A 27,308-nucleotide genomic window follows, 5' to 3' on the forward strand; every position below is an offset into this window, starting at 1 on the left:
TCCTATGGGGAGCAGGCAAGCAGGACTTCAGCACAACAGCACTCAGCCTGCCTGGGATTTCTAGCAACTGGTATTCAGAGACATCCTTCTATGCAATGAAGCCCTCAACAGAAAGCTCTCCAAGCATACTGACTTTGTTTGCATACAATACTGAGACAGTGCTTCCCTAGCTTTTTTTTTTTTAAAGTGCTGGAACCCTTCATTTTAAACAAAAATATAGCAGAATGCTTGCAGTAATATATATATAAACGGGGGGGGGGGGGTTTGGAGTTGATCACTGGAGGAGCCAGCCAGAGCTGCAACTTTTAGAAGCATCAACTCTTGAGACTTTGAAAATCTCTGCTGCTGATAGCCACTGATGGGAGAAGCCTTTGCTTTGCTTGTCATCCTTTAGGCTTTGGCTCTCACCAGAAAAAGTCCTTATCTCTGTCAGTGTTAGAGACAAACCATGAGTTGTAACAAAGGGTTTCCGGTCAAGATGGCGCTGAGGTAAGACACGCTTATCAAAGCTCCACAGATTCCTTTTAAAAATTCTTTTTAAACTCTGTCTTAACTGTAACACGGGGTCTGACTGCTGGCCACTTTTCCTGTTTTCTGCTGACAGCAAGGTTGTTTACGTGCTCTTATAACCCCCAGTGAGCAACACTGTAAAATGGTATGAAGCCAGCCTTGTAAATTACCCCAAAGAGCTAATCAGCCTCACATCCGCCATCTTAACCTTTTGGTGACTATATCTGTATGCTTTGGTTTTTTGGTTTTTTTACTTCTTTTATCCTTTTAAAATTGTAAAACTTTTAAAGTTTCTGTTCATACAACTCTTGACCCCCTAAACTCTTTATGCAATAAAAACAAACTGTAGGAGCAGCACAGTAGGGTACTGAAGAGACAGTGTGGAAGGAACATTCTGATTTTTTTGGGGGGGTGTTGTTCCTGTCCTTCTTCTTTGTCTTCTCTCACCATCAAGCTGCCCCTAAATTGGTCATAAATCAACTCACTGTTGACGAGACTGTGGACCTAATTAAACAACCTGGGAAACATAGCCTGGCTAACACTAGACGTACGGCAGAAATGAGAAGAGCAAAAAGATGCAGGTGTTCTGAGAAGGATAATAATAATAATAATAATAATAAAAATAATAATAATAATAATAATAATAATATATTTATACCCCGCCCATCTGGCTGGGCCTCCCCAGCCACTCTGGGCGGCTTCCAACAAAATATTAAAATACAGTAATGCATCAAACATTAAAAGCTTACCTAAACAGGGCTGCCTTCAGATGTCTTCAGATGATATAGGAAACTTGAACAACTATTTTTTTGCCTCATAAAGAGCCTTCATTCCCAACAGAGAATGTCTTTAACCCTCGGTATGTAGAAACGGCTGCCCAGATACTTCCCAGATCTAATGAGCACAAATCCAATACAGTGGTACCTCGGGTTACATACACTTCAGGTTACAGACTCTGCTAACCCAAAAATAGGACCTCGGGTTAAGATATTTGCTTCAGGATGAGAACAGAAATCATGCTCCGGCAGCACGGTGGCAGCAGGAGGCCCCATTAGCTAAAGTTGTGCTTCAGGTTAAGAACAGTTTCAGGTTAAGAACGGACCTCCGGAACGAATTAAGTACTTAACCCGAGGTACCACTGTACTCCCCTAGCGTCTGTCAGTGTTAAAAGAAGTAGCATTTTGAACCCTTGCTTGCAGGCTGCAGCTGAATGGAAGGTGCTAAGAGGGGGACAAAGAATTCCCATGACAAGCAATTTAACCCAGTAGTGGTATGGTGTGGGCAGGCTGTTGCTTACCAGGCTTCCCAATGCAGTGTGTTAATGCCAGCTACAAAGAGAAGGAGGGATAAGGCAATGGCAAAAGTAAGTTCCCTGCTGCCTCACAGCCCCCCTTTCAGTAACGAACAACAAAGCACAGGGTTGGGAAGCCACGTACCCAACACTTCCCTGCCCACATTGGCCACTACTAATTTAGCTCTTGGAAAGGAAGGGAAGAAGAGGAAGGGCATTTAGTCTCAATGGCTGCAACTCAGTGGAAATCACACACTGCACATGCTTCACCACCATTACATTTTTTTAAATGCACTGCTTTGCAGACCCCCAGTGTTCCACAGAACACAGTCAGAGAAATGGGGCACAAATCATGGCTTTGTGCTAATAAGGAGGTGTGTGGGCTTCTGAAAAGGATGTTGTGACCACGATGCTCCCCCTGTGGTCCTTTGTCTGCTTCTCTGTTGTGAGCTAGGCCATGGTTTGAATTAGCATGTCACCCAAATTGATGGGTTTGCAACCCTCTCCTCATGGAAATAAATCCCAGAGCAAGAAAAATAAAGGAAATCAAACAATCAGAACGATCAGACCACAACAGTATTTCCATCAAAAGAGTTTTTAGGCAAATCTTGCCTAGAAAATAGCATACAAAATGTATTGCTTATGTTAGTCAGTGTGCGGTATCTGTGCTTATTTTACCTGATAAAGTGGACCAGACTGAGAACTAGGGTCCAATACTCAAGATCAGTAATAAATGACGAAGGGCAGAAAAATCCCCCGTGTTTTAATTTTTACAAGGGAAAATAAGTTAATCTGCAAATATATTACTGGGCAAGCCTAGCAGTTTCAAGAATTTAAGCTTTGCTTGCTAAATACGAGTAAAATAAGCAAACTAAATTGGATAACGCTCAAAACCTGAAAATTCTCCCATGAAAATTACCCAATGCAAATTACCCTGAACTTCAAGGGAATATTTTTGCATTTCAAAATTCTATGGAAAACCCACATCACCGCCAGTAACAGTCGATAAATCCAACTCACAGTTATTGACTAGAAAACAAATGGAGGTTATCATAACTGTAAACACACATAATGTTTAAATGGACATTGACAGGAATGAATTCCATAGAACAAACAGGCTTATAGTATTCACTATTTGAATTTTCCAAAGATCTAAAACTTCTGAAATGAGGTATCCAAGAAACAAAGCAAGCTTCAGAAGCTTTAAAAAGGTCCTGCAGGGGCTCGTTCAACATATTCATGTCTACTTTACTTAAGAATCATTTTAATGCAAAACCTCCTAATCTATCATGCTGTTATACTGACAGCACCGCAATAAATATTCAGGCAAAAAGGTAAGTTCGGGATGAAATTACTGCCTAGCCTTCTGTTGCATATGTGGGCTGGAATCATTACAGCCATTTGTCTAAAGGCAATTTCACTTATAACAATGGTAATCACGAGCAGTGGAAGACAGGAAAACAAGTGAGCTAGATTAATATTTAGTAATGTAATGGCTACTCTTAAAATACCTTATTGTGTTTACTGAAGTTACTAAGGAGCACTATAAGCAAATGCAGGTGCAATACTCTATTTTACAGTCAACATATAAGGAAAGAGCTGTTTAAACCACTTTTCATACAATATTTCACTAACAAAATGTGGGCCTCCTGTTTGGTCCAACTGCTCTCCAAGGGCTTTATAATGAGGATCTTAAGGAGATGCTGCTGCTTTCTGTTTTCCCCACAAAAGAGGGGGATATTTCAAAGATATGGAGGCCTGGAATGCAAATTAAAGTTCCTCTTTTGAAGTACTTTTGTAACAGGCAGGAAAAGACAGCTGCCCATTCAGGAGAAATTCTAGCTGGCATGATTATACCTGCATTATGCTCTCTCGTGTCCATGCAATTTCAGAGGAGAACACAGAAGAAAGGCTATCAAAACACTGCATGCTAAAACGAGACTTTTGTTGAAATGTCATTTAAGAAATTCGCTAAGCCAAAACTCTTAAGGAGGAAACCAGAGCACCATTACAGGTTTCAGTAGTATGTGTTGCAAAGGGAATGGGGGAAGATGAGTCACAGAAACCTGTTCTTGAGATGTGTCCAAAATTAAATTGCTAAGAAGTTATGAATCTTAAAGGTATTTGTTGTGTTTACTTTTTGTTATCTTCCGAGACCCTGTCAGATGTCCCACCACCAAAACAAAAGAATTGCATTTCATGGGAATGCAGAACAGGGTGGTTTTTTTCCCTGTGGCAGCAGCCTGCTATTCCTGAAGACCTTCAGGTGAATAGGAAAGACGAGAACAATTCTAGTTCCACCTGTCCTGAAATGGTTTTTTATGTAAAAGCTTTAACGCTGCTCTTTGATTATTTTAAAAGTTGGTGCTTTGTTTTGCAAACCGCGGCTGCATACCCAGCATACAGTTAAAGAATCCCCCAGAGAATCCTGGAAACTGTAGTTTGTTGAAGGTATTGGAAACTCTGTGTGTGGGGATAAACTACAGTTCCCAAGATTTTTAAGCCGGGAGGAGAGAAATGAGCCTCCTTGGAAGCCATCTCAGGGTTAAACGGCAGTATAAAAATAAATACTTCTAAGTAACCAAAGCTATAAGTGACCCAAAGGAATACTCACGAGTCCTGAAATACCAGGGGAAGAGGGAGTTCACTACCCTTCCACCCTCTCCAAATGGCACCCCTAAATTAAGCCTATGCTTCTCTCACTGACACTGTGTGTAAGCAAGCCAGGATTCAAAAAAACCCTGCTCCATATATCCAAGTGAGCTTTGGATTTGTACTTCTTAAAAAGCACCTTCTGATGAAGTATGCAAATACAGATTTGCCTTGGTAATGTGTAGCTCACATGCAATAGGTTTGTGAAACAGAATGAGTTCTCACAATGCAAAGATGTGCTATACAAAACCAAAGTTTAGCTGATGATGGTGATTTTATTATTTATACCCTGGCCATCTGGCTGGGCTTCCCCAGCCACTCTGGACGGCTTACAGAATATATAAAACATAATAAGGCATCAAATATTAAAAACTTCCCAATACAGATGTCTTCTAAAATTTGTAGAGTTCTTTATCTCCTTGACATCTGGACGGAGGGTGTTGCACAGGGAGGGTGCCACTACTGAGAAGGCGCTCTGCCTGGTTGAACCCTACACACTCACTGTGCACTTTTCAGCTGAAATGATTTCATACAGGTACTCAGATATATTCAGATATTCCACCCTGTAGGCCACTCTCTGTATTCCACAATATACCTAGGTTCATACTCTGTGACTTTCATAATCTGCCTTGGGTTACATTAGTAGAAACACAGAGGCTGTTCCATCAGGCTGCCATGGAAGAGAAGATGACAACATATGCATTCCATTCTTACCCCTAAAAAAACATTACCCTAACATGACTTATTAGCTCCTTTAATCCATCCAAGTTTGTCAGGATGTTGAATTTCAATAAACACACAAGATGTAACCAGCTGTACATTTGAATAAATAAAGTATACTATTCATTGTATTAAATTGTAGATTTTAACAGAAGTAGCTCATAAAGTTCAACAAAAAAAAGTAGAAGACCCTGTGGATCAGTTCATTCTCTAATCAGTTTATGCGTAAGGTCCATGTATGTGTAAGTGTCTATTCCACCTGACTGTTCATAGAGTCCAACAATCCACACGAAAGGTTGTTACAGTTCCACAGAATCCTTTCACAGAAACTAAGACAAGGATTTCCGGAATATTAGCCTTGTTTTGCTGTCCTGGGCTTCATCAGTAGTACAAACTCATATATGATATCACAGGATCTTATAGCATAGTAGTAGCTGCTGTAAGCAGCAACTTTTACAGAGTTATATGGACCAAGCCAGTTACGTCTTGTGTGTTTATTGAATATTTTTCACGTAACCAGAGGTTTGTTGTTGTTTTGAGGATGTTGAATTTAGCAACTAGTATCAGTCTCCAAAGTCACACCATGCCAGCAAAGAAGACAACACAGTTCTAGCAATGCAAAAGGAATGGCTGGGTAGAAAAATGGCTTGGCAATAGGGTATATGGCACAGCTCTAAGCTCTGCGTTTCCTGCATAATAAGCAGGGGCTGGGATTAGAGACCTATAAATTCCCCCTCTATGATTCTCCTAAAACAGAGCAAAGGAAGAACAGATTAACCCAATGAAAAGGGTTAAGGAGCAGGCAGGTGGATGAACAGAAATCTGGCAACATTTAAATAGCATAAATGATATCCAACACATGCCAGAACGACTGCCAACTGGCAAGAGTAATGAAGGGGGATATTGCCAATTGGAGAGCAAAACTGATGAGAGAAACTGACAGTCAGTGGAGAAGTGCTAGACTCTGTGTAGGTTGGGAATCCAAACAGCCAGGAGCCTCTTGCTCAGAATTGTCTACTGACTGGTAGCAGATGTCCAGGATTTCTGGCAGGGAACATTCCTGGAGTTGCCAGGAATTGAACCTGAGACCTTCTGCATTCAAAGCAGATGCTAGCCACTGAGCTGTGGCCCTTCTACAATGCTTTCCTTCCTACTTGCCTTTGCTGTCATCTGAAAACTCTGCAAGGGTAGCATTTTGGGCAACAGAGAACCTGGGAAATATTGAGGAGCAGGAAATTGTAGTTTCTTCTTTGGCATGGCTTCATGAATTTGGAGGTGGAGGACATTGCGAATCCCATGCTCCCCAGCAGGAAATGGTGGTCCTCAGAATGACACAAGGGCATCATTGCCAGCTGTGGATGAGGACTTCTGCCTAGCAAACCCTCCCACCCCTCCCCCTTTCTGAAGGTTAACTTGGAAGGTTGTCACACAATTAGAGAAAGGTTGATTTGTGTAATCAATAAATCAAGCCAACTAAACTTGAATTAATTTGCATATAAGAAAACTTGTCCTAAAGAAAAAAGTCATTTTGTGTGTGTTTTAGAGGATGAATTTATGGAATCATGGGGCTGGAAGGGACTTTGGACCCCTTATTCAGCACGGGTGCAACCCAGCATCCCTGAAAGGTGAAGAGCCCAGCCAACACCTTTGTAGAGGTATTACCCCCTGTGCGCACACAAAACAGAATGGCCCTTAAGATGGTGGTTGCTATCTGGAGTCTTCATAAGTGTTTCTCTTAAAAATAATTATTTGGAATCATTTTTTATTTTAAAAAATCTGATTCCTGATTAAGCAGGACAATGTTTCACCCAATTAAATACTGCAGCCCTCATATGTTATTACAGTGCATTCCAAGGTGTGTGTGTTAGAAGGAAGAAGAGGCTGGTACTGGGAGCAAATGCTTTGATGTGCAGAACCCAAAATTCATGCTCATAAAGGCAAGAGAATTTTCAAAGTTGTCCCATCCTGAATTCTCCCAAAACTCCTTGTAGGGAGGGAATGGGATACAAATATGAAATAAATAAGTCTGGATATACAAGGCAAATGAGCTAAATTCTGGAATTCTGGTTTCAATTTTTTGTAAACTCGAGGTACAGTGAAGTTTTTCATTTTATTTCAATATACCTGCTTTGCAGATCGTTAAGACGTAATTCTGCTACATAATGGGTAGCTGATGAGAGAGTGACAATTCGAGCATTGTGGCTGTGGGTTCCTGATTGCTTCAGTGTTTCCAAGAGAAGGTTAGTCAACAAGAAGTGTCCCATGTAGTTAATACCAAAGTGTTCCTCAAACCCATCCTCTGTTTTCCTTTCAGGCACCAGCATCACTGCAGCTGTGAAGTTTAAAAAGAAAAGAAAGAGTGCAGGTGAAGTTTGTGGTATACAGGAGCCTGCTTGTGGTGAATGGACCACTATATAGGCTGCTACACATCGTACATTTGAAAGCACATAATCACCCCCCCCCCAAGAAACATGGAAACTGTAGCTTACCACTTACAAAACCACAATTCCCAACACCCTTAACAAACTACTTATTCATAAACATGAGATATTTAACACCACTACACAAAGGGTGGTATATAAATTTAATATTTTTTTTAAAAAAACCTACCTGAATTCATCAATTTGTGTGTGTGTGTTTATATACATATATATAAGCTTATAAACTTCCTAGTACCTGCAAAAAAATGAGCTCCTTCACAAAAAATAATGGAATTCCAAGCAACTCCATTTCCAGAAGAAGATGAAATTAGGTAGTGCCATCATGCAAGTAATACTTATGCCCTGCTTTCTTCCACCTTGGACTCACCACCTTCAGGGACAGTTCATTCACATGACCAAAAACAAAGCCCAGGAAAAGCAGAGGTACTGAGCGAGTACCAAAGTAGTTGCTTGATTGCTTTCTCACTACTGAATTGTTTTTGCATTGAACAATGGATAAAGACCTTGTCCCACCTCATTTCTGCCTTGGGAACTGGCCCTGAGCTAGCTCAGCTCAAAGATTCCTAGTGGAGGGAAAGCCTGCTTTGCCTCTACTGTACAGATTTTGCACACTTGGTTCATTCAGTCCTCTTGGAACAATAATTTTGGCTATTGTTTCTCTCTGACTTTATGCTGTAGACACATTCATCATGTTCTCCGACACACACACCCCGCCCAAATAAATCACTATTTGTATTGTTATGTACTGAGTTGAATAGGATCCAAACTGCAGCAGTCTGATTGGTCCTAGAACAATAGGATTCAGAATACAGCAGTCTGATTGGTCCTAGAACAATAGGATTCAGAATACAGCAGTCTGATTGGTCCTAGAACAATGCAGCAGTATGATTGGTTGGCAGGAACCACCCAATCATGCTCCAGATAGAAGTGAATCCACAACCTGATTGGCTTACAGTAGAATTCCGGAATCAGCCAATCATGTGCAGCCCATTGTGTAAATAATGTATATAAGGCAGATACTTTGAGGGGACATTCATTCATTCCTCCTCACCACTATGAGCTGAATAAAGAGCATGAAATCACTTTGCGACTCTGAGTATATTTCATGTATATTTTTCTTGCCATCTCCAACAGCTCTTTAGTCTACAAAGAGATACAACTGCTTCCCCAAAAAAATATTTCCTGAAATGTATGTTTGTGCTATTTTAATCCTGCTGAGCACTAGAAGGAAATGAAGGAAATAAAGCAAACATACATACACAGAGACCTGCTTTCAGATAAAAGGAAAAGCCTTGGAAGAACAACTTCCCCTTTTTAAATTATTAACTACACAACATTCACCAGGCACTAAAAGTTGTAGACTATTGATTTTCTAGCATCCAAACATGTCCTCAGCTTTACTCATGGGTCCTAAAGGGGTGAACCTGAGCAACAAAAGCTGTTCTATTTTTCTACTGCCAATAACTGTGAAACTATTTGTTGCCAAGAACATGGTGCACTTTCATCTTTTGCCCACTCTAAAAATTCTTTTGCTAAACTTTTCATAGGAGAGCTCTTACAAATCAACTACTTTTTGAATAGATTTCACTGCTAATTGCCTTTGGATTCCTAATGTTCCCTAGTGTCTGATAGCACATAGCAGCAAGTTCAGGAACAAGGATTGGCAGCAGACAGAATGTTAGTGGCACTTTTTTATTATTAAAAAAACCCAGCCCTCTCTGTTTTGATAGGACTGTCATTGATATGCAATTTACTAATTTAGTTTAGCGAGCTTGGTTTCAAAAGCCTTTGATTAAACAGACATCAATAGAAAAAGTAAAGCAGCAGCAAGCGCATTTATGAATAATCTGTACAGTGTGTGCCAATGCATATTTTGTTTAGCAATTTCTGATCTCCTATTAGTGTACATGCAAGTAGATATCAAGATTCTGAGGCAATCCATATAATTGCACATTAACTCTGACATTCAGCAAGATCCAGTCTGAATTATGTACTTGAATTAGCTCTGAATGAAGATGTCTTTTGGGAAGGAGGCAGGAATGGCTCAGCCAGGTCAAACACAGGAAAACATTAACTGCAATAAACCAAGATTTCACCGAGACCCAGTGAAATGTAATGTAAAGCCAAACCCTTACAGGAAAATTACAGTCATTTTGGTGATTTTCTGCTTCTGCTTCTGCCACACTACCGCAAGCTAAACCATGGTTTGGCTTAGTGTTACATGTAAACCAGATGCTTGTGATTTGTCTCACAAGCTATAGTTACCACGGTTTTTTTCCTGCACACTGTTGTGGTCACACTTAGCCATGGTTTGGCTTTGGGTTTTGTATGAACAAGGCCATTAAACTCACACTCCAACCACTCTATGTTTTAACTCAGATACACAGGTGATGTGTGCTGTCTTACAGAAGCAGGAAAGGATGGCAAGAAAAATAATAGAGCTCCAACATCAGAGAGGAGAATGTTCCAGCTACTGGGGGGGAAAATGTTTGGAAAGCAACATTCTAGGATTCAAAATCTTAAACAAACTGGAAAAAATCTGCCCCTTATCTCTGATAAATTGTCCCTACTTTGCCTTATTCACAGATGCCTCATCCCCACACTTCAGGCCAAACTAATGTTAAGTGTATGGTTTCCCCAGTAGTGATGTATGGAAGTGAGAGCTGGACCATAAAGAAGGCTGATCGCCGAAGAATTGATGCTTTTGAATTATGGTGCTGGAGGAGACTCTTGAGAGTCCCATGGACTGCAAGAAAATCAAACCTATCCATTCTTAAGGAAATCAGCCCTGAGTGCTCACTGGAAGGACAGATCCTGAAGCTGAGACTCCAATACTTTGGCCACCTCATGAGAAGAGAAGACTCCCTGGAAAAGACCCTGATGTTGGGAAAGATGGAGGGCACAAGGAGAAGGGGATGACAGAGGACGAGATGGTTGGACAGTGTCCTTGAAGCTACAAACATGAGTCTGACCAAACTGCGGGAGGCAGTGGAAGACAGGAGTGCCTGGCGTGCTCTGGTCCATGGGGTCACGAAGAGTCGGACACGACTAAACAACAATGTTATGTGTGTTTTTGCAATAGGGTCAACGGATTTTCTTTCTTTCTTCCAATGCAAATTACATTTTCAAAGGAGGGGGATTCTGTGTGTTCATGTATTACCACCCCCAGATTTGCCCTGGGTTAAGAGTTTAGCAAATCCACAGATTAAGAACCCATTCCTATGCATGTTTATTCTGTTATATCCCACTGTTTTTAATGGGGATTGCTCCCAGGAAAGTAACCTTATGATATATGAGGGAATCCACACTGGAGAGAGAGAGAGCATTTAAGTGCATGGAACATTGGAAAGCTTCAGTTGGAAACAATCTATACCAAGGGGGGAGGCGAATGAAGAGAAACAATGGAAGTGTGTAAAACCACCTACTTTCCTTGTTAAATAAAAAGTGATGTATGTGATACTGTTGAGGTTTTGCTTGGAAATACAACAAGAAAAGATCAGACTGGTTGCAGGATCGCTCTATGCATTTTGATACATGGAAGTATGTAAACTAAAATTGTTCCCTAATTGTAAGCTTTTATGTAAGCCACCTTGAGAGAGTTAGTTGCTCTGAAAGGCAGCCTTAAAATACTTCAAATAAAACAAGAAACAAATAATAGTATAAATACTATCCACCCTGGTGAACCATAAAACATGGAATAGATCCTGTCAAACGTCAGCCCATGATTTATAGAAGAGGGTGAAAGTTACTGAATAATACAACTAAGAATATAGTGACCAAAAAGTCTAATGACATCCTGCTATGAAGTTCATATTTGCACTGAAAATAGTAACTTCCTTAATTAGTAGCTAAATCTTGGATAAAAATATTCAATCCAATACAAGCTGATGCCAACAAACTTTCTAGGGTTTACATTGTGTATGTGTCCATGACTTTAATTAAACGAATTTATGTATCCAGTCACTCGAACAATAAAGCCTGATTTTAGGACAAAGCAAACAAAGCTTAATTTCTGGAGAGGAAAAATTCAGTTCCAAGATCTGTGGGTTTAAAAAAAATGTTTTACAACAATTGCCATTAACATAAATTAGCTGATAGGCCTAATTGTAGATATTTGTGGGTGGGTGGGTGGAAGAGGAAGAGAGATGGATTATGAGAAGCAATTTCTCATTCAAAGCATTCATATATCATCATGACAACAAGTAAATATATTTCTCAGACAGAAGTTTGCAGTACAACTAGACAACTAGATGGCAAAGGAAGGGCCCAAAAACAATATCTCTTCTGAATTTTTAAGTTCAATAATAGAAATTAACACAAAACAACAGCAAACCTAACCCCCAAATCCTCTAGTTTGAGGGGATTAGGAAAGAGAAGAGGAGACTTCCTGCCTCCTACGAACTGTGCATTTGTAATGGAAGCTTCCTCTATTTTCATGAATAACATTTGTGAGTGTAGGGCTACAGTTAGTGGTTCTTTTGTCAGCAGTGGGCCATATTAAGCCCCAAAACAGAGTGTTCTAGGGACAGGACAGAGCAGACTTCAAATATACTGGATCCAAGGCCCTTTCATTCATCCAAGGGGCTCCAGGATCCACTGGTGGAGGAACAGGGGGGCGGGGGAAGCGCACTACCGCAGGCACCATCAGGGAGGGGGGTAACATCGCGCACCCCCCCAACACACACCACAATTCCCCCCACCACACTGGGCGTCACACCCCCATGACACACCCTCAGACCGGAGATGGCACAACTAATTATCACCAATTGGAATCAAAGGGGGTGGGATGAGAGAACTAAAGAACTAGGGGAAAAAATCCATACACAGGGGGAGAAGGGGTAGGATGCCCTTATAGAACCTCCTGCCTGCACAGGCATATAAGTCAGTAAAGCTATAGAGATGGTGGACAATCCACCATTTTGCACTCACCCCTCCTAGTTCCATTTAAGATTGCACTATAAATTGTGCATGTAAGTCACCTAGATATGTTTTTCATTAGGTGAGAAATAAATTGAAGCTCTCAAAATGCCGGGGGGGGGGCACCCCTAAAACCGTAAACTGGAAGAGTCCATACTTGGAAATGTTCATAGGTGTGCAATCTAACCCACATGACTATGTTCAGATCTGAGCATGGAATGTCAGATACTAACCAGAAAAGTTTGCTCCAGACTGAAATCCTCCCCCATCCCTACTTGTAACACACAAAACAGCTGTTACTGCATTTTATTAGCAACCCGACAGCAGCAATATGAAGCCCAACATCTTAAAATGCTGAGCATCTGCCAGATCTGGTGGAGAGAGAAAAATGTTGATAGCCAAAGAGCTCTCACAATTTTAATGCAAATGTTGTGCAAGAGTCATGGCCTGCCATCTAGCACGGTTCCCTCACATACCATCTTAACTTGCATCTATGGTGCAGGGTTCATGACCGCAGAGAGGATTGCAAGTACAATCAGTCTAATGCATTTACAAAACCCTTCAGACCATTCAACTCAACCTGGAAAGGTTGGAAAGGTAGCCCAGCATGGGAAGTCCTGCAACCCTCCACAGATACAAATATGGAATTTATATGTACATACACCAGAAAATTGCAAAGTGAAAAACAGAAGCAGAGTTATGTCCTTGAAAAGTCTGGCAGAGTAAAATGCTGAGAATCTTGGGGGAATGCACTTAACATCTCTCAGCAGAGAAGTATTGATTTGATTTGATTTTTAGCCCCGCACAAGGATTTCCTAACCGGGGCAACGGAGGAGGAATGTTGTCCTTTTCCATGCTTTTAACAGCAAGACCTTTGGCAACAGACTACTTTGCTTGCCTATTCAGCCATCCTTAAAAAAAAAAGGAATAAAGTTTATATATTGCTATTTTCCATTCAGCTAGGTTTTAATATTTGTTTTGTACAATACCTTGCATTAAATAAGTAAGAAAGGAAGTCTGAAGTTTCAAAAAATAAATAAAAGGGCTCACAGTATGCATACATTTCTCACACAGTCTCTTTTTCTTTTGGCACTATTAAATCACCATGTTCTCTTCTTTGGTACCTTAATGGCGATAATGGCAACTGAGCTTCGGAGCAGTACTTGTGCTAATTTACTTAATAAATCAAGGAGAAATAAAATACATTTTCTCCTGCCATTCATGGTGAAATAAAAAACCAAGTTGTGGTTTTTTAACCTAAATTAACAATTTGTTATGCACTTTTTTTACACATTGGCTTTGAAAATGTAGCCAGTGCACATGAACATTGTGCATTGTGAAGAATAGTGTCTGTGAAGCAAAATGAAAGCCTAAAAAGGGAAGACTTGACCTTTCTGTGAAACTGCACATTTTGCCTGACATATTTTGTCGTGAGAACATTAATTTAAAGTGTGCTCAACAAATCTTCAGGTCCTCAGTTAAGCTAAATGGAACAGACATGGAGATATAGGAACCTACATCCCTGCCCTTAAATCAACCCATCATGCTTGCAAATATTCATGTCTTGTGTGGCATTTGCAAGAAATTCTGCAGAAGTTGAGAACATCATTGCCTAGGAGCTTATTCACATGAGCAGGCTTTTCCCACTGAAGTCAAGCTAATGAATCATGATCCCCACCCCCACCCCACCCCCCTGCCATGATAATTGCAGCTGCCAGTTCAGCTATTATTGGATTAATCTGTATGCAATTTATTTTTGCCCGTATGTTTTTGCCCAAATTAGTCCTTCTGGGGATTAAAATTATTCTGGTTTTCATCAACATTCTATCAAATTAACTAACAGCATATCCACCCCCCCCCCAAAAAATCTAGCTGAAATAATGACCATATTTTAGTTATTAAAATAAAACAAAAGGGAATATTTCTCCTAAAAAAGGTGGTCTGTAATGTGACAATTGATCATCTGTGAGAACAGGATGCTGGACTAGATGGGCAATTGGCCTGATCCAGTAGGCTATTCTTATACAGTAGTACCTCAGAAACCAAACAGAATCCGTTCTGGAAGTCTGTTCGACTTCCAAAACATTTGGAAACCAAGGCGTGGCTTCTGATTGGCTGCAGGAAGCTCCTGCGGCCAATCAGAAGCCGCGGAAGCTGCACCGGACGTTTGGGTTCCAAAAGAACATTCGCAAACTGGAACACTCACTTTCGGGTTTGCAGCATTCAGGAGCCAAGACGTTCGACTCGCAATCAACCAGAGAGATAAGAACTGGAGTGCTTAGTGTTACATGCTACTAGTTATTAAGTCTTTTTTTAAAAAATCGTATTTAATAGAAGAGAAAGGACTGGCCTAGACTTACTCTACCAGTGGTACAAAATGAAAATAGAATGCATTTTAAACTGATGCCAAAGACAGGAAATGCTACATGGTTTCTTAAGGATTAGGTTCTGGTTAAAGATCCTGCCACAACTGAACAAGTCTATTAGAAGAAGCTCAGTGAATAACTTTCATGTAGCACAGAGTCCCATCTCCTACCAACAAGGCAACTTACTTATGTTCAGTGGTGGCAATAAGACATGAATTTCATTACTGACACTATTTGAGGTGTGGAAACACTGGCAAGCCTTTGAAACGTTTGGCTTTCCTCCTTTTTCCTTTTTATCCTATTGAACCCGATTCCCTTTTCCAGAAAACAAGCAAGACACCCAACTACATAAAAGTCAGACTGAATCAAAACTTATTTCAATTCTTCACCCTCTCTTTTCTTTTGTTAAATTCTCCCAAGGGAGCTTCATGGTTTAAACTTGACAGACAGTCACTTATCCTCCTCCTTCCCTCCTCAGACAGAATTGGATCTATTGTTTGGCAGGCAAACAAAAAGAAGAAAAGAATCCCTGTGCCCAACTGAAGCTCATTCCTTCAAGCTCTCCTGTTCCCCTACTGCTACCTGGATGCTTATATGAATTACTTATAACTTTTCCACCCTGGCTTCTATCAACTTAGGAAGCCCATTTCTTTGTCCTGGGGAACATTTTCTGTCCCTTGCTATTCCCATTAACATTCCCTCTACTGCCACCTGGGGTATAATCTGGAGCAGATACTGTTCTGCCCCAAGGAGCAGTCTAGAATGTGAAAACTTCCTAGATACCAATACAATACTATTAATCTATATATCCATATATCTATCTATAGAAGGGATGCGGTTGGAACTGTGGATTAATCCACAGAGCCTAGGACTTGCTGATCAGAAGTTTGGCGGTTCGAATCCCCGTGACGGGGTGAGCTCCCGTTGCTTGGTCCCTGCTCCTGCCAACCTAGCAGCTCGAAAGCACGTCTAAAGTGCAAGTAGATAAATAGGTACCGCTCTGGCGGGAAGGTAAACGATGTCTCCATGCACTGCTCTGGTTCGCCAGAAGCGGCTTAGTCACGCTGGCCACATGACCCGGAAGCTGCACGCCGGCTCCCTCAGCCAATAAAGTGAGATGAGAGCTGCAACCCCAGAATCGGTCATGACTGGGCCTAATGGTCAGGGGTCCCTTTACCTTTACTTATCTCTCCCTCCCTCCCTCCCTCCCTCCCTCTCTCTCTCTATATATATATCTCCAAAATGGCAGCATTCATTCCCCAAAAGAAATTATCAGCAGATCTGGGTGAACCCCTAAGTCTACAGTAGTACTAGAAGTCTTAAGGGGAATACCTTTTCTCAAACCCCACGTTCTAGCCCAGTTAGGACTGGGCATGCTCAGTAGGCAAGGAACGCTGAATGGTTGCTCCATCCCTTGATTGTTATGGTGGTTCTTTACTGTACCCTCTTGGCTTATGGTGTGCTTGGACTGATGTTTTGGACTGCAACTCCCATAATCCCTGAGCATTGGTCATGCTGGCTGAGGCTGGTGAGAGCTGTACTCCAAAACATATGAAGTTAGGAAGACTGCCAGAGAATATAAAGACAATTTGATACTGGATGCTTCCTAAAAATTCCTGATATCAAGTTAGCCCTTTTCCACTGCTGTTGCACATCAGGTTCTTGCATAAACGATTCCTTTAGCTTAGAAGTCAGGGGACAAAATTCTCAGGTTCAAGAACTTTGTGCCCACTGACACAGTTCTTTTGCTAAGTGAAGGGAGTAAAATATACAACAATGCTATGGATCCCAATAGGGGAGCACTCATCCAAAAAGCAACTTTTAAGAAAACTTACCATTATTGATCAGGACATGAAGTGGGTAATTCTTTGCTTTAAATGCTTGAACAAATTGATGTATGGACTTCATGGAAGCCAAATCACAGTATAAAAACTCCACTGAAAAAGGGAAAAGAAAAACAATGTCCAAATCAATTAAGTGAAAAACAAAAGTATTCATACTGGGTTTGAGAGCCTGCAACTTGACCTTTAAGTTATTTGTAGACCAGCAGTGCTTCCACACACTCTACTAACAATATAACATGAGAAACGTATTTTTGGTATTTTACTTTGTGTTCCACTTTTTGTTTTAGGAGTCTGGACAGACTTTAAAAAAGCTTTTTCTTTAGTGGATCATTTAAGAAAAAATACAATAGCTCACTTTGCACCAGGACATTTTGTTAATTTACCGTATTTTTCCGTGTATTGGACGAGGTTTTTTGACTCAAAACTCACATCAAAAAACTGGGGTTGTTCATTACATGGATAGTGGCATGGGGGCCAGCTCATTGGTGGGAGCGTGGCTTCACCCGATGCCGTAGAGAGTGGGGAGCGATCTGGGGGGTGTTTCCTGCCAGCAGCTACATGGGGGGGGGGGGAGAAGCTGCGTGTGTCAGCCAGCTTGTTGGTGGGAGTGCAACTTCCCCCAATGCTGCTGTGCACTGTGGGAGCTCCCTGGGTCGTTTCCCGCGTGCGGTGGCATTGGGGGAGGTTGTGCTCCCTGAGCACAACTTCCCCTGATGCTCCTGCACATGGCGGGCACTCCCTGGATTGTTTGCCATGCTTGGCGGCATCGGAGCACAATGGCTGGTGGGAGCGCAAATGCCCCCGATACCACTGCGCGCGAGAAATGATCTAGGAAGTGTTTCCTGCCCACAGCTGCATGGGGGGGGGGGAGAGGCTCAACAACTTTGGGCCATCTCCCCTAATTTTCCTAAAATTGAGTTCCCTAAAATGGGGGGAGGGTGTCTTATGCACGTGGGCGTCCTATAGATGGCAAAATACAGTATGTCAGCAGAAGGGATATCTGACCATAATGCCAGAAACATGCATATTTACAGTGCCATATCAAACCCACCCTCCCCTTCTCAGGAAACTGATTTCAGTGGCCTCGTGTTCACAGATGTATAAGTGCAATTAGCCAAGATCAGCATTACTAAGCATTACTAAGAACAATCCTTATACTGAGCTTAGTATTCCAGGAATAGCAACTGTATATTCAGGGGGAATCTCAAAGCCAAAATTCCTGGACAGTAAGGACAAATGTGAAGTGACATGAAATGTACCAGTCAGGATGCAACATTAGAAGTAGCCTGAAAACACTGGACTTTTATTTTATTTCTTTAGGAGGGCTTGGAAATATTTTCACCCAGCCTCTCTTAGACACCTGCACAAAAATAAGTAGAGATACTTACATGGGAAACGGTTGCAAGTAAAAACATTTATAAATATTGTAGGCCTATATGTTTTATCTTGGAGAGATTTAAATGACGTTTCGTGTTCAGCTGTAGATCAACATGCAATAAACATTGCTGAATAACAGAGTATAAAATGCCTTCAGCACACTGATACTTGTTACAGATAGAGCTGCCTGTTTTCTGCATTTGCAGACTCTGGTATCTGACATACACTACTGTCTTGAAAATCGCAACTCATCGCCTCTGATTATGTTGTACATAGGCCAACCAACACCTCCCAGCCAACCTGACCTACCTCACATGGTGGTTGCAAGGATAAACATGGGATATGCATAGAGGTCCAAGTCCCTTGGAGGAAGGGTAGGATTAATAGGTACTAGAGCTAATGGGGGGACTATAATTATAACAATTATAATAGATTGTGTGTCAGAATTAGACACACAATCCTAAATATGCTTACCAAAAGATAAATCTTTTGGGACACAATCCGGATACCCTTTAAAGTCCCACCTTCACATTAGGTTAACCCATAGGTTTTCCTTGTGGATATCAGTCAGACTTACAGTGAAGAAGAAGAAGAAGAAGAGTTTGGATTTGATATCCCGCCTTTCACTCCCCTTCAGGAGTCTCAAAGCGGCTAACATTCTCCTTTCCCTTCCTCCCCCACAACAAACACTCTGTGAGGTGAGTGGGGCTGAGAGACTTCACAGAAGTGTGACTGGCCCAAGGTCACCCAGCAGCTGCATGTGGAGGAGCGGAGACGCGAACCCGGTTACCCAGATTACGTGACTACCGCTCTTAACCACTACACCACACTGGCTCCACACACCATGAGGTGGAGTGTGCATGAGAATCTTGGCTGTGAATATACTATATATACTATATATATATATACCAAGCTCTGTAAAGCTTCCCCTCAGGTAAATGTTTAATCATGCATAACCATGGCTGGTTTATGGCAAGTGAACTCTTTGGGATTTACTTCAGTGTAAGCAGGCTTCAAAACTGACGGTTAAAAATGTGATCTAAATTAGCCATTACTAATGTAGCCTGTGTCTTATTCTTTTCCTTATCAATATACGAATAGCTAACACAAGATTTTTGAATGTGTAGCAGCAGTTCTGGGCAAAGAAAACAAGAGAAATCACAGAATACGAACAAATTCAAATCATACCTTTTTACCATATAAACATTCAGTCCAATTTATGCATAGCAGCTTCAATAAAGCTGCCCATTAGTCTTCAAAATACCTAGTAATAGCAATTCTGACTATGCTCCAAATTGGATTCCCCTCCCCCCCCCCAAAAAAAGAGAAACTAAAAAACAAGAGCTGGTAACATTAAAATCTAAATATGGAAACTCTCACAATACATGCTGGCAAATTATCCTCTGTTCTTTCGAAAATCAGTTCTATTCAGACATGAAAGCAGGCAACAACAAATGCACCTGCTTTTCTTTCCTCTGTGCTGATATGCTTTTGTAATTCTACCTAGGTAACACGCTCAAGAAAAGCTACACAGTTACAACTTTGTCAGATACCGAGGGGAAGCAAAGAGTTTAGATTCTCAAGGTTTGTATGATGCGGCAAAATCTATGTACAACTTGTTCTCAAGAAAGTGTGCAGAATGGAATAGGTTTCTGAATAAGGCTGGCAGATCCTTACCCGCAGAATGGTGCCACAGGGAATTTTTTCTGTTATTGACAACAACCAAATGAAGAAAAAAGGGAGGGGAAGCGCAAAAAAACCCTTAAAAACTCAGAGAAGTAAAGGAAGAGGCACAGCCAGAAAACTGTACTAATAAATCAATCTTTTTCAAATACAGTTATTATAAAGTACTGTACTTTTTTAAAAAAGGGGGCCTATGTTTTGGTTGAAAACATCATTCTGCAGAAGCACTTAAGTGAAAATAAGGTTCTCTGATCAATTCAACATTTGACTTGATAGGTGAACATGGTTCCTGATGATTACCCTTGACAATGGCTTTTTTTCTGAAAGGCATTTGGCTTTTTAGTGATTTAGAAGAAACATATTTTAAAAATATATTCTCCCCTGAATATACTGCTGCTATTCCTGGAATACAAAGCTCAGTATAATGATTTTTAAAAGACTGAATCCTTAGCACCATTTTGAGACACCATCCTTTCCTTTGCAACAATGAAATATACAATGGTGGGAAGAATCCAGATATCCTGCTGTTTGCAGCATGGCTTGGGACAAAGGTGGTCCCAGGAGGAAGGCTATGCAATGGAGGCAAAGTGACTATCTTCAGGCCAGAGGGATTGCTCTCTTAAGGCTCTGAACAGGGGATAGAGCCTATAAGAAGTGGTCAGGCGATGGAGACCTCAAAGGCTTCAGAATGTTCCCAACCATCATCACAGCAACTCATTGGGAGTTGTCCATGGTCCTGAAACTTCTAACCAGTTTTGTCCTACTGTGCATCACCTCCCTCTTTGTGGGATTCAGCATTCTACTGAAACACAATATCCAACCTCCATGACACTCTTTTTTGAGGTTTCAAAATACAAAGAAAACCTTCTGCCAGCTTTTAAAAAATAAAATAAAATTCCCTGCCATGTGAAGACCATCCAACCTCCCTTCCCGTTTCATGGGGCCACTTTGATACTTAATGTGCATTTCCCAGGGAAGGAACTGCAAGGTAAAAGCTGAAAACAGCTCAGGAAATACAAGTGATGTCTTTCTTTTGGTAAGCAAAGATTTTTAAAAGGGGAAGGAATAGTGCACAAGAATTACCATCCCAAAAATACAATGAATGCCGAGGTCCTCATCTTTCTTATATTTGGCTCAGCAGCCAAATTTATAAGACCTGAGACCTGGTCAGCATGGTGTTGCTCCCATACCCAAGTGCTCATGTTTAAACAAGACCCATTTGCCAAATAACTTTGCAGCTGTAGCTAAAGCCGCCATGTCAACAACAGCCATAATTTTCTGCATGTTTATCACCCTATTTATTTCTGAATTTGGTGGCCATGTCAAACTTTTAAGGAGATTACTTGTCAAGCTATTACAAAACAAGATTTTCCAGTTTTATTTGAAAGCTTTCTGTTTCAAAAGGAAAAGGAATAAATTGGGTTTGCCACCAAAAACACCCACGTCTACTTGCATATGCTAATCCATGTCAAACACATGATAATATTAAATACCAGCTAGGATGGAAGAGCAGCTTTATGTAGAAAAGGAAAAGGGGAAAAAAAGAGAGGCTAGTCTTGAGGGAAGGAATCAGTTCAATTTTTAGGTTACATTGGTTTTCTACCTCACATATAGTTTAAATTACTTTGTGAAAATATTTCATTGAAAAACTGTAAAAGAAACCAAGCGGTACAATCTGTTAACCTTCACTGTTTCAGTCATTCAACTTCTTCCACCTTAGATCATGGGTTCTCACCTACCTTCAAACTAGTTGTTAGTAAAGCACCACTTTATTGCAATGCAATCCTCAAAGAGATTCTTAATCCCATCACATTTACTAAGCAACTGTTGTAGACAGGAAATGCAAAAGAGCAAATAGACTGTTTAGAGAACTGCTCAGTAATCGTGATTCTATTTTAGTATGCATATACTTATTGCAAGTTTGTAAGGTTGCAAATAAGTTATGTGGGTGAGGAATGTGTCAGGATTCAGCAAAGGATTATCAAGTGTCTTTTTTGTTGATAGATTAGTCACAGTGCTTATGGAACTGCATTGTGCAATATGTTGGTAATAGCCAACAACAGAGCTAACACACACACAGCCATCTGCCAATGAAAGACTTTTGGTGCCTATACAAGAGATGAGAGGACAAGGTTAACTCCACTGGAGTATAGGAACACATTAATATTATAATTTTGGTTTCACAGGGTGGTATTTCGCTAAATTATTGCATAAGCATAACAATTTCGACTTGTGAAAGGGAGATTCCCCTTCTCCTCACCCTATGCATGCCTCCTCCATCCCCAAATCTATTCCAGAGAGTTGGAATAAGCCACAGACTAATTTGGGGGCCCCTGTGTTTCAATGCCCTAAGAGAAATCATTGCACTGATAAGATGTGCCCCATAGTGCTATTCTGCATATAACCATCAATTTCTCATTTTTGCAATCTTAAATTCACTCCATTACAGTTCATTAAAAAAAACAAAAACATGAAAATTCACATACACTTTCATGCATATTCCTGCAGTCAATCAGAAGCTTCGCTTTGGTTTCTGAACATTTTGGAAGTCAAACGGACTTCCAGAACAGATTCCGTTCAACTTCCAAGGTACAACTGGAGAGAAAGAAAGAAAGAGAGAGAGAGAGAGAGAGAGAGAGAGTCCACATAGTTACATTTGTTTTACTAATGTAATATGTTTATTTACTTAAAGCAAGAAGCAAACAATTTACTTAGTGTTGAAAATCCAAGCTGCCATGACAGGAGGATTCTGAGGCATTTAGTACAAACGGAAAGACATCCAGGGAAGCCCAAATCATTTGGTTAAATGGAAGATAAATAGCCAGGGACAGATTAAGACATTGTTTCATTTACAGGGAGCAACGCTGGGGATTCTTAATGAATCCAGGTAGGAGTGTACATAATCTTTAGCTGTAAGTCTGAGTCTACCACTCAATAGGGAGTTGCAGCAATTCCTACCAAGCTGAGTTTATCTATAAGAGACACACTGCTGCATACATGTTCCACATTCATAATTTACACTTTTAACTGTAGAATTAAAGCATCCAATGTACACATTAAAGAACTGAATGTGAGATGGTATTACAGGGAAATATGTTAAAATAACTGTAGTGCTTCACACATTAAACAGTTTCTAAAAAGTACCTCACCAGAACCCAGATCTCTAGAATTATATAGTGAACAACAGATGATCACAATGTTTCTCATCAGGACTTGGTCCCTTTTACCCAAGGGAATCTTGTCATTGAGTGAGAATTGCAGGCCAGACATATAATCCATGACAAGTTGGAAACCAATAAAGAAGCCTCATGGGATTGTATCAAATTTCTTTGCACTATACATCACCCATGTCTTAGAGCTCTGATCCAGTTGTTATTTTGCCCAAATACTTTTAACAAGCTAGGTTTCCCTTTTAATGGCTTTAAATGATTCACAGTGGAAGCTGGAAGGGTGACTTCTGAAGAAAGGCTTAAATGCTCAACCAACAGCATATGGTTTAAAAGCCACAGCAGTTTTGCTGAAATAAAGCTGCATTTCTCTCTCTTTAGATGGCCCAAAACGTCCACACCGTGTGTATTTTAGGGCTTTTTAAGAACTTAAGACTGTGCTTCTGTTTCAAGGCAACCCTTCTAGAGGGTGAGGAACCACAATGACTATGAATCTCATGATGGCAAATCTCATGATGTTAAGCTGTTCTGTGAGTCGTGAAGGAGATGATAAGTGTTCACAAGTCTTTTCTTTCCCCATTTTTGGAAAGAACTGCAGTCTCCTTCCCTAAGCAAACAGCTCTGCCCTCCCCCCACCTTTGCCCTTTGTGACAAACAGCTATTTAAAGCATTTATTTTTTTAACCACAGATGTTGGAATACTACTTTGCTGATGTGCCACAGCTGAATGAAATGAAGCTCATTCTGGTCCCAGACCAGATTCATATACTGTACTAAATGAACATTGAATTTACAATTAAATATAACAATAAACAATACGAACACAGCTATTGTCTAGACATTTTGCTGTTAACAAAAATAACCAAACAAAGTTTTTTATAACATTGCTGCCAACAAAAAAAAAAAATTACTTTCTATCCCACCTTGCAGTACCAGCCTCCAAGGTGCACTATAAATAAATAAATAAATAAATAATCCCATTGTTATTATTATAACAACTGTGAAAATAGTAAAATGGGAGTAAATTGAGACCTAGCAACACCTATTAAGTATTCAATGCACAACATTCCTAACAGCAAAAAGGAAGTGATCCTAGCCCTTTGATAGCTCTCAAAGAGAGAAGTAGAAACCTCTTTAGCACGTGTACGACAGACTCTCATAATGTAAACAGTTTAGGAAAGGAACAATACTTAACATCAGTCCCTCTGCAGAACAAGCTGAATTTTAAACTTTGAGGAGCTTAAAGAGCAGTTTCCAAAGAGGTGGGTTGAGGGAAAGAAAATATTAATTGCCTCATTAAGTTCATGCACACACACAAGTAAACTCAACCTAAGGGATCTTTTAATTAGCACAGAAGTAAACAATTTCTATTTGCAAATATTATACTCGCTAATGCAACTACTTTCCTTTTTTTTTTTTAATCAAATGCCACCTTTCTTCCAAAGAGTTCAGGATAGCATACATAACCTCCTTGCATCTCACAACTTTGTGAGATTTGTGGGTCAGTCTACTTACCTAGATCAATCAGTGAGCTTGGTGATTGAAAGGGTGCTCTTCAAAGAAATTTACAGTTGTAAGAACAATTGCAATACCAATCACCAATAAAATAAATCTGAGAGGAATGGAACCATACAACCAGCCAAAAGCATTGTAACTTTTTCTCTTTGAATTAGTCCAGGAGAAGTCGCAGAACCTAAGTCATCTCGGCCAATGATCAGCAATGATGGGAATTGTAGTACAACAACATCTGAAAGCCACCACATTGACTATCCCCCCCTCTAATTGCTACAGCTCTCCACTCTTTTAGCTTCTTACCTTCAGATAAACTGTGGCCTAATGCCAAAGCATTTTATGTGTCTAATAAACTGCATTAGCCAGCAAGGCCACTAAGGCCTAATGTACAGTGGTGCCTCGCAAGACGAAAATAATCCGTTCCGTGAGTCTCTTCGTCTAGCGGTTTTTTCGTCTTGCGAAGCAACCCTATTAGCGGATTAGCGGATTAGCGCTATAGCGGATTAGTGGCTATTAAAGGCTTAGTGGCTTAGCAGCTAAAAGGCTATTAGCAGCTTAGCGGCTTAGAAAAAGGGGGGAAATTGGAACACTCGCAAGACGTTTTCGTCTTGCGAAGCAAGCCCATAGGGAAATTCGTCTTGCAAAGCAGCTCAAAAATGGAAAACCCTTTCGTCTAGCGGGTTTTCCGTCTTGCGAGGCATTTGTCTTGAGGGGCACCACTGTAATGAGTTAATTTTCCTCATTTTAATTCCAAGCTTGTTTCTAATTTACTAATACAAAGTGTTCTCGTCACCTCTTTTTTATTTCGTTTTCTCAGACTAGTAGTCACATTTTCCTAAGAGATCTGTAAGAATAACAGCCGTGTCTTGCTTTCTCAGCACACCATCACAATTCCTAGTGTCATCTCAGTCAGAGCTGCACATGCTTTGCACATAATTGTGAAGTATTTTTAAAAGGCTTGATCCAGATGCTAGCAAAATTCATGCCTGTGTATCTGCTGCTTGCATCAATTGAACCAGTTATCTGAAATACCAAGGATGACATGATTCATGAAACCAAATACCTGGTATTTGAAAGAGAGAATATAGGAAGGTCATCCAACAAGGCAACGTTTCTGTCCTTATGGTGTTTTGAGCACCCTACAAGCTTTTTGCAGTCTGTCCTTATCCCTCAATTCACTCCTGAGTTGGTGCATGTATATGTGAAATTTCATATCTTTGCTGGTCTTCCTGCAACGGATCAAGGGCCCCTGAGGATTATCTAGTCCAACCACCTGCAAAGCAGGAATATGAAGCTTTCCCATACAGGGATTGAACCTATAACCTTAGCATTATCAGCACTATGCTCTAACCAACTGAGCTATCCAGGTGTGAGCACACATCTTTTAATGTTCCTCTTCTTAGCCACTGTCGATTCTCCACTTCTTAAATTTTTCTTTCACCAAATACTGTACTATACATTTTTTTTCTAGGGTAGAGAGGAAGGAGGGAGTTACACACACACACACACACACACACACACACACACACACACACACCTTCCCCATTACTTCATAATTCCATAGATTTGTCTCAAGATACATACACACCACACAGTAACAATAACAAAACAGTAAAGTTAGGATTGGGAGGGATATATTTCTTTACCGGTGCATATCTAGTTTTATTACTAAGAATCTGCAAATCCTCAAACCGAAGAGCATGCAAAACAAGTAGGATCAAAACAGCACCTCATGAATGCAACACACAGCTAAAGAACACTCCTAAGTTTATATCAGCTAGCTTTATGTTTTTAAGTTACATATATGCAAAATGATAACGGTAAAAGCAAATTCCCCTCCATTTGTTGCAAGTGAACTGTTTGAGGAAACATCATTGCTCAGCCTGACAGAATCTAACTGGTAAGATAAGAGGTGATATGTATCTATTTTCAACTATAAATGAAATAGAATTCTGTGACCTCAGTCAATCTGCAATCCAATGCAGACTTTATCAGTGCTAGGAAATTGGTGTGTGTGTGTGTGTGTGTGTGTGTGTGTGTGTGTGTGTGTGTGTAATGGGTGCCACATTTTAAGATACTACCAGGCTGATAAAATAAAGGATTATTCACTTTTATGTGCAAAGTTAGTGTTTTACAGGGAGTGCTTTGAGAGAAGCAATCTGTTGCCTAGTAGTATCTGAAACTAGTACAGCACCTATCAGCACTTCACCTATTACAACAACTGCAGGGTTTTTATATTTTGTGAGATTTTTGTCAGCATGCTGGAAGCTAAAAGGTTTGATGTTCAAAGACCCAATCCATTTCAAGATTAGCTATCAGCTGTACTTTATTAGAAAAGCAGTAGGGTTTCCCCCCCTCCTGATTTCGCCCATTAAATACCACCTGGCTGCTTGATGTTATTAAATGAAATATGAAAAGATTAGTATGAAAAGGCATGGAAAATGTCTTAAGCTCCTTTAAAATCTTGCAACAGCGTTTTGGGGAACAGAACTATGGACAGTGACAGCCTTGTGAAACCACCCAATTCTTAAGAATAACAGCAAAGCGACAGGCATCAATAAAATAAAACATTAAAAACTTTTTATCAATTAATTGTTATATTCCAGTAATATATTCACATAGCTGCTGAAAATTAATGAGGACAATCCAGGTTTGACTACATGACCAAACTGAATTTTCATCTGACAGCCAAACAAATATGTCGCAATTTCATACACATGCACCAATAAAAATAAGTGAAATACCCAGGGTGAGTTCAAACAGTGTCAGAGCACTTGTCTAATGAATTTTCTCTTGTACAATGAGACTATTTCCCCATCTCTTCCCTCT

General features: G+C 40.4%; 1 protein-coding gene across 3 annotated transcripts in view; it reads right to left on the reverse strand.

Annotated features, from left to right (window-relative positions):
- The window catches only part of DHRSX (dehydrogenase/reductase X-linked), a 104,180-nt gene that overhangs the window by 25,508 nt on the left and 51,364 nt on the right, over positions 1-27,308 (reverse strand). For 2 of the 3 annotated variants that reach the window (XM_083502069.1, XM_083502070.1), the window contains exons 4-5: positions 16,733-16,834; positions 7,298-7,505 (exon numbers count right to left, since the gene is read on the reverse strand). In XM_083502069.1, the coding sequence (XP_083358195.1) occupies positions 7,298-7,505; positions 16,733-16,834 (310 nt within the window). The remainder of the gene's footprint in view (positions 1-7,297; positions 7,506-16,732; positions 16,835-27,308) is intronic. The other variant, XM_083502071.1, reaches the window with a different exon arrangement.

This window comes from Podarcis liolepis (genome assembly GCF_965112155.1).
Source record: "Podarcis liolepis genome assembly, chromosome: 4".
NCBI lineage: Eukaryota > Metazoa > Chordata > Lepidosauria > Squamata > Lacertidae > Podarcis > Podarcis liolepis.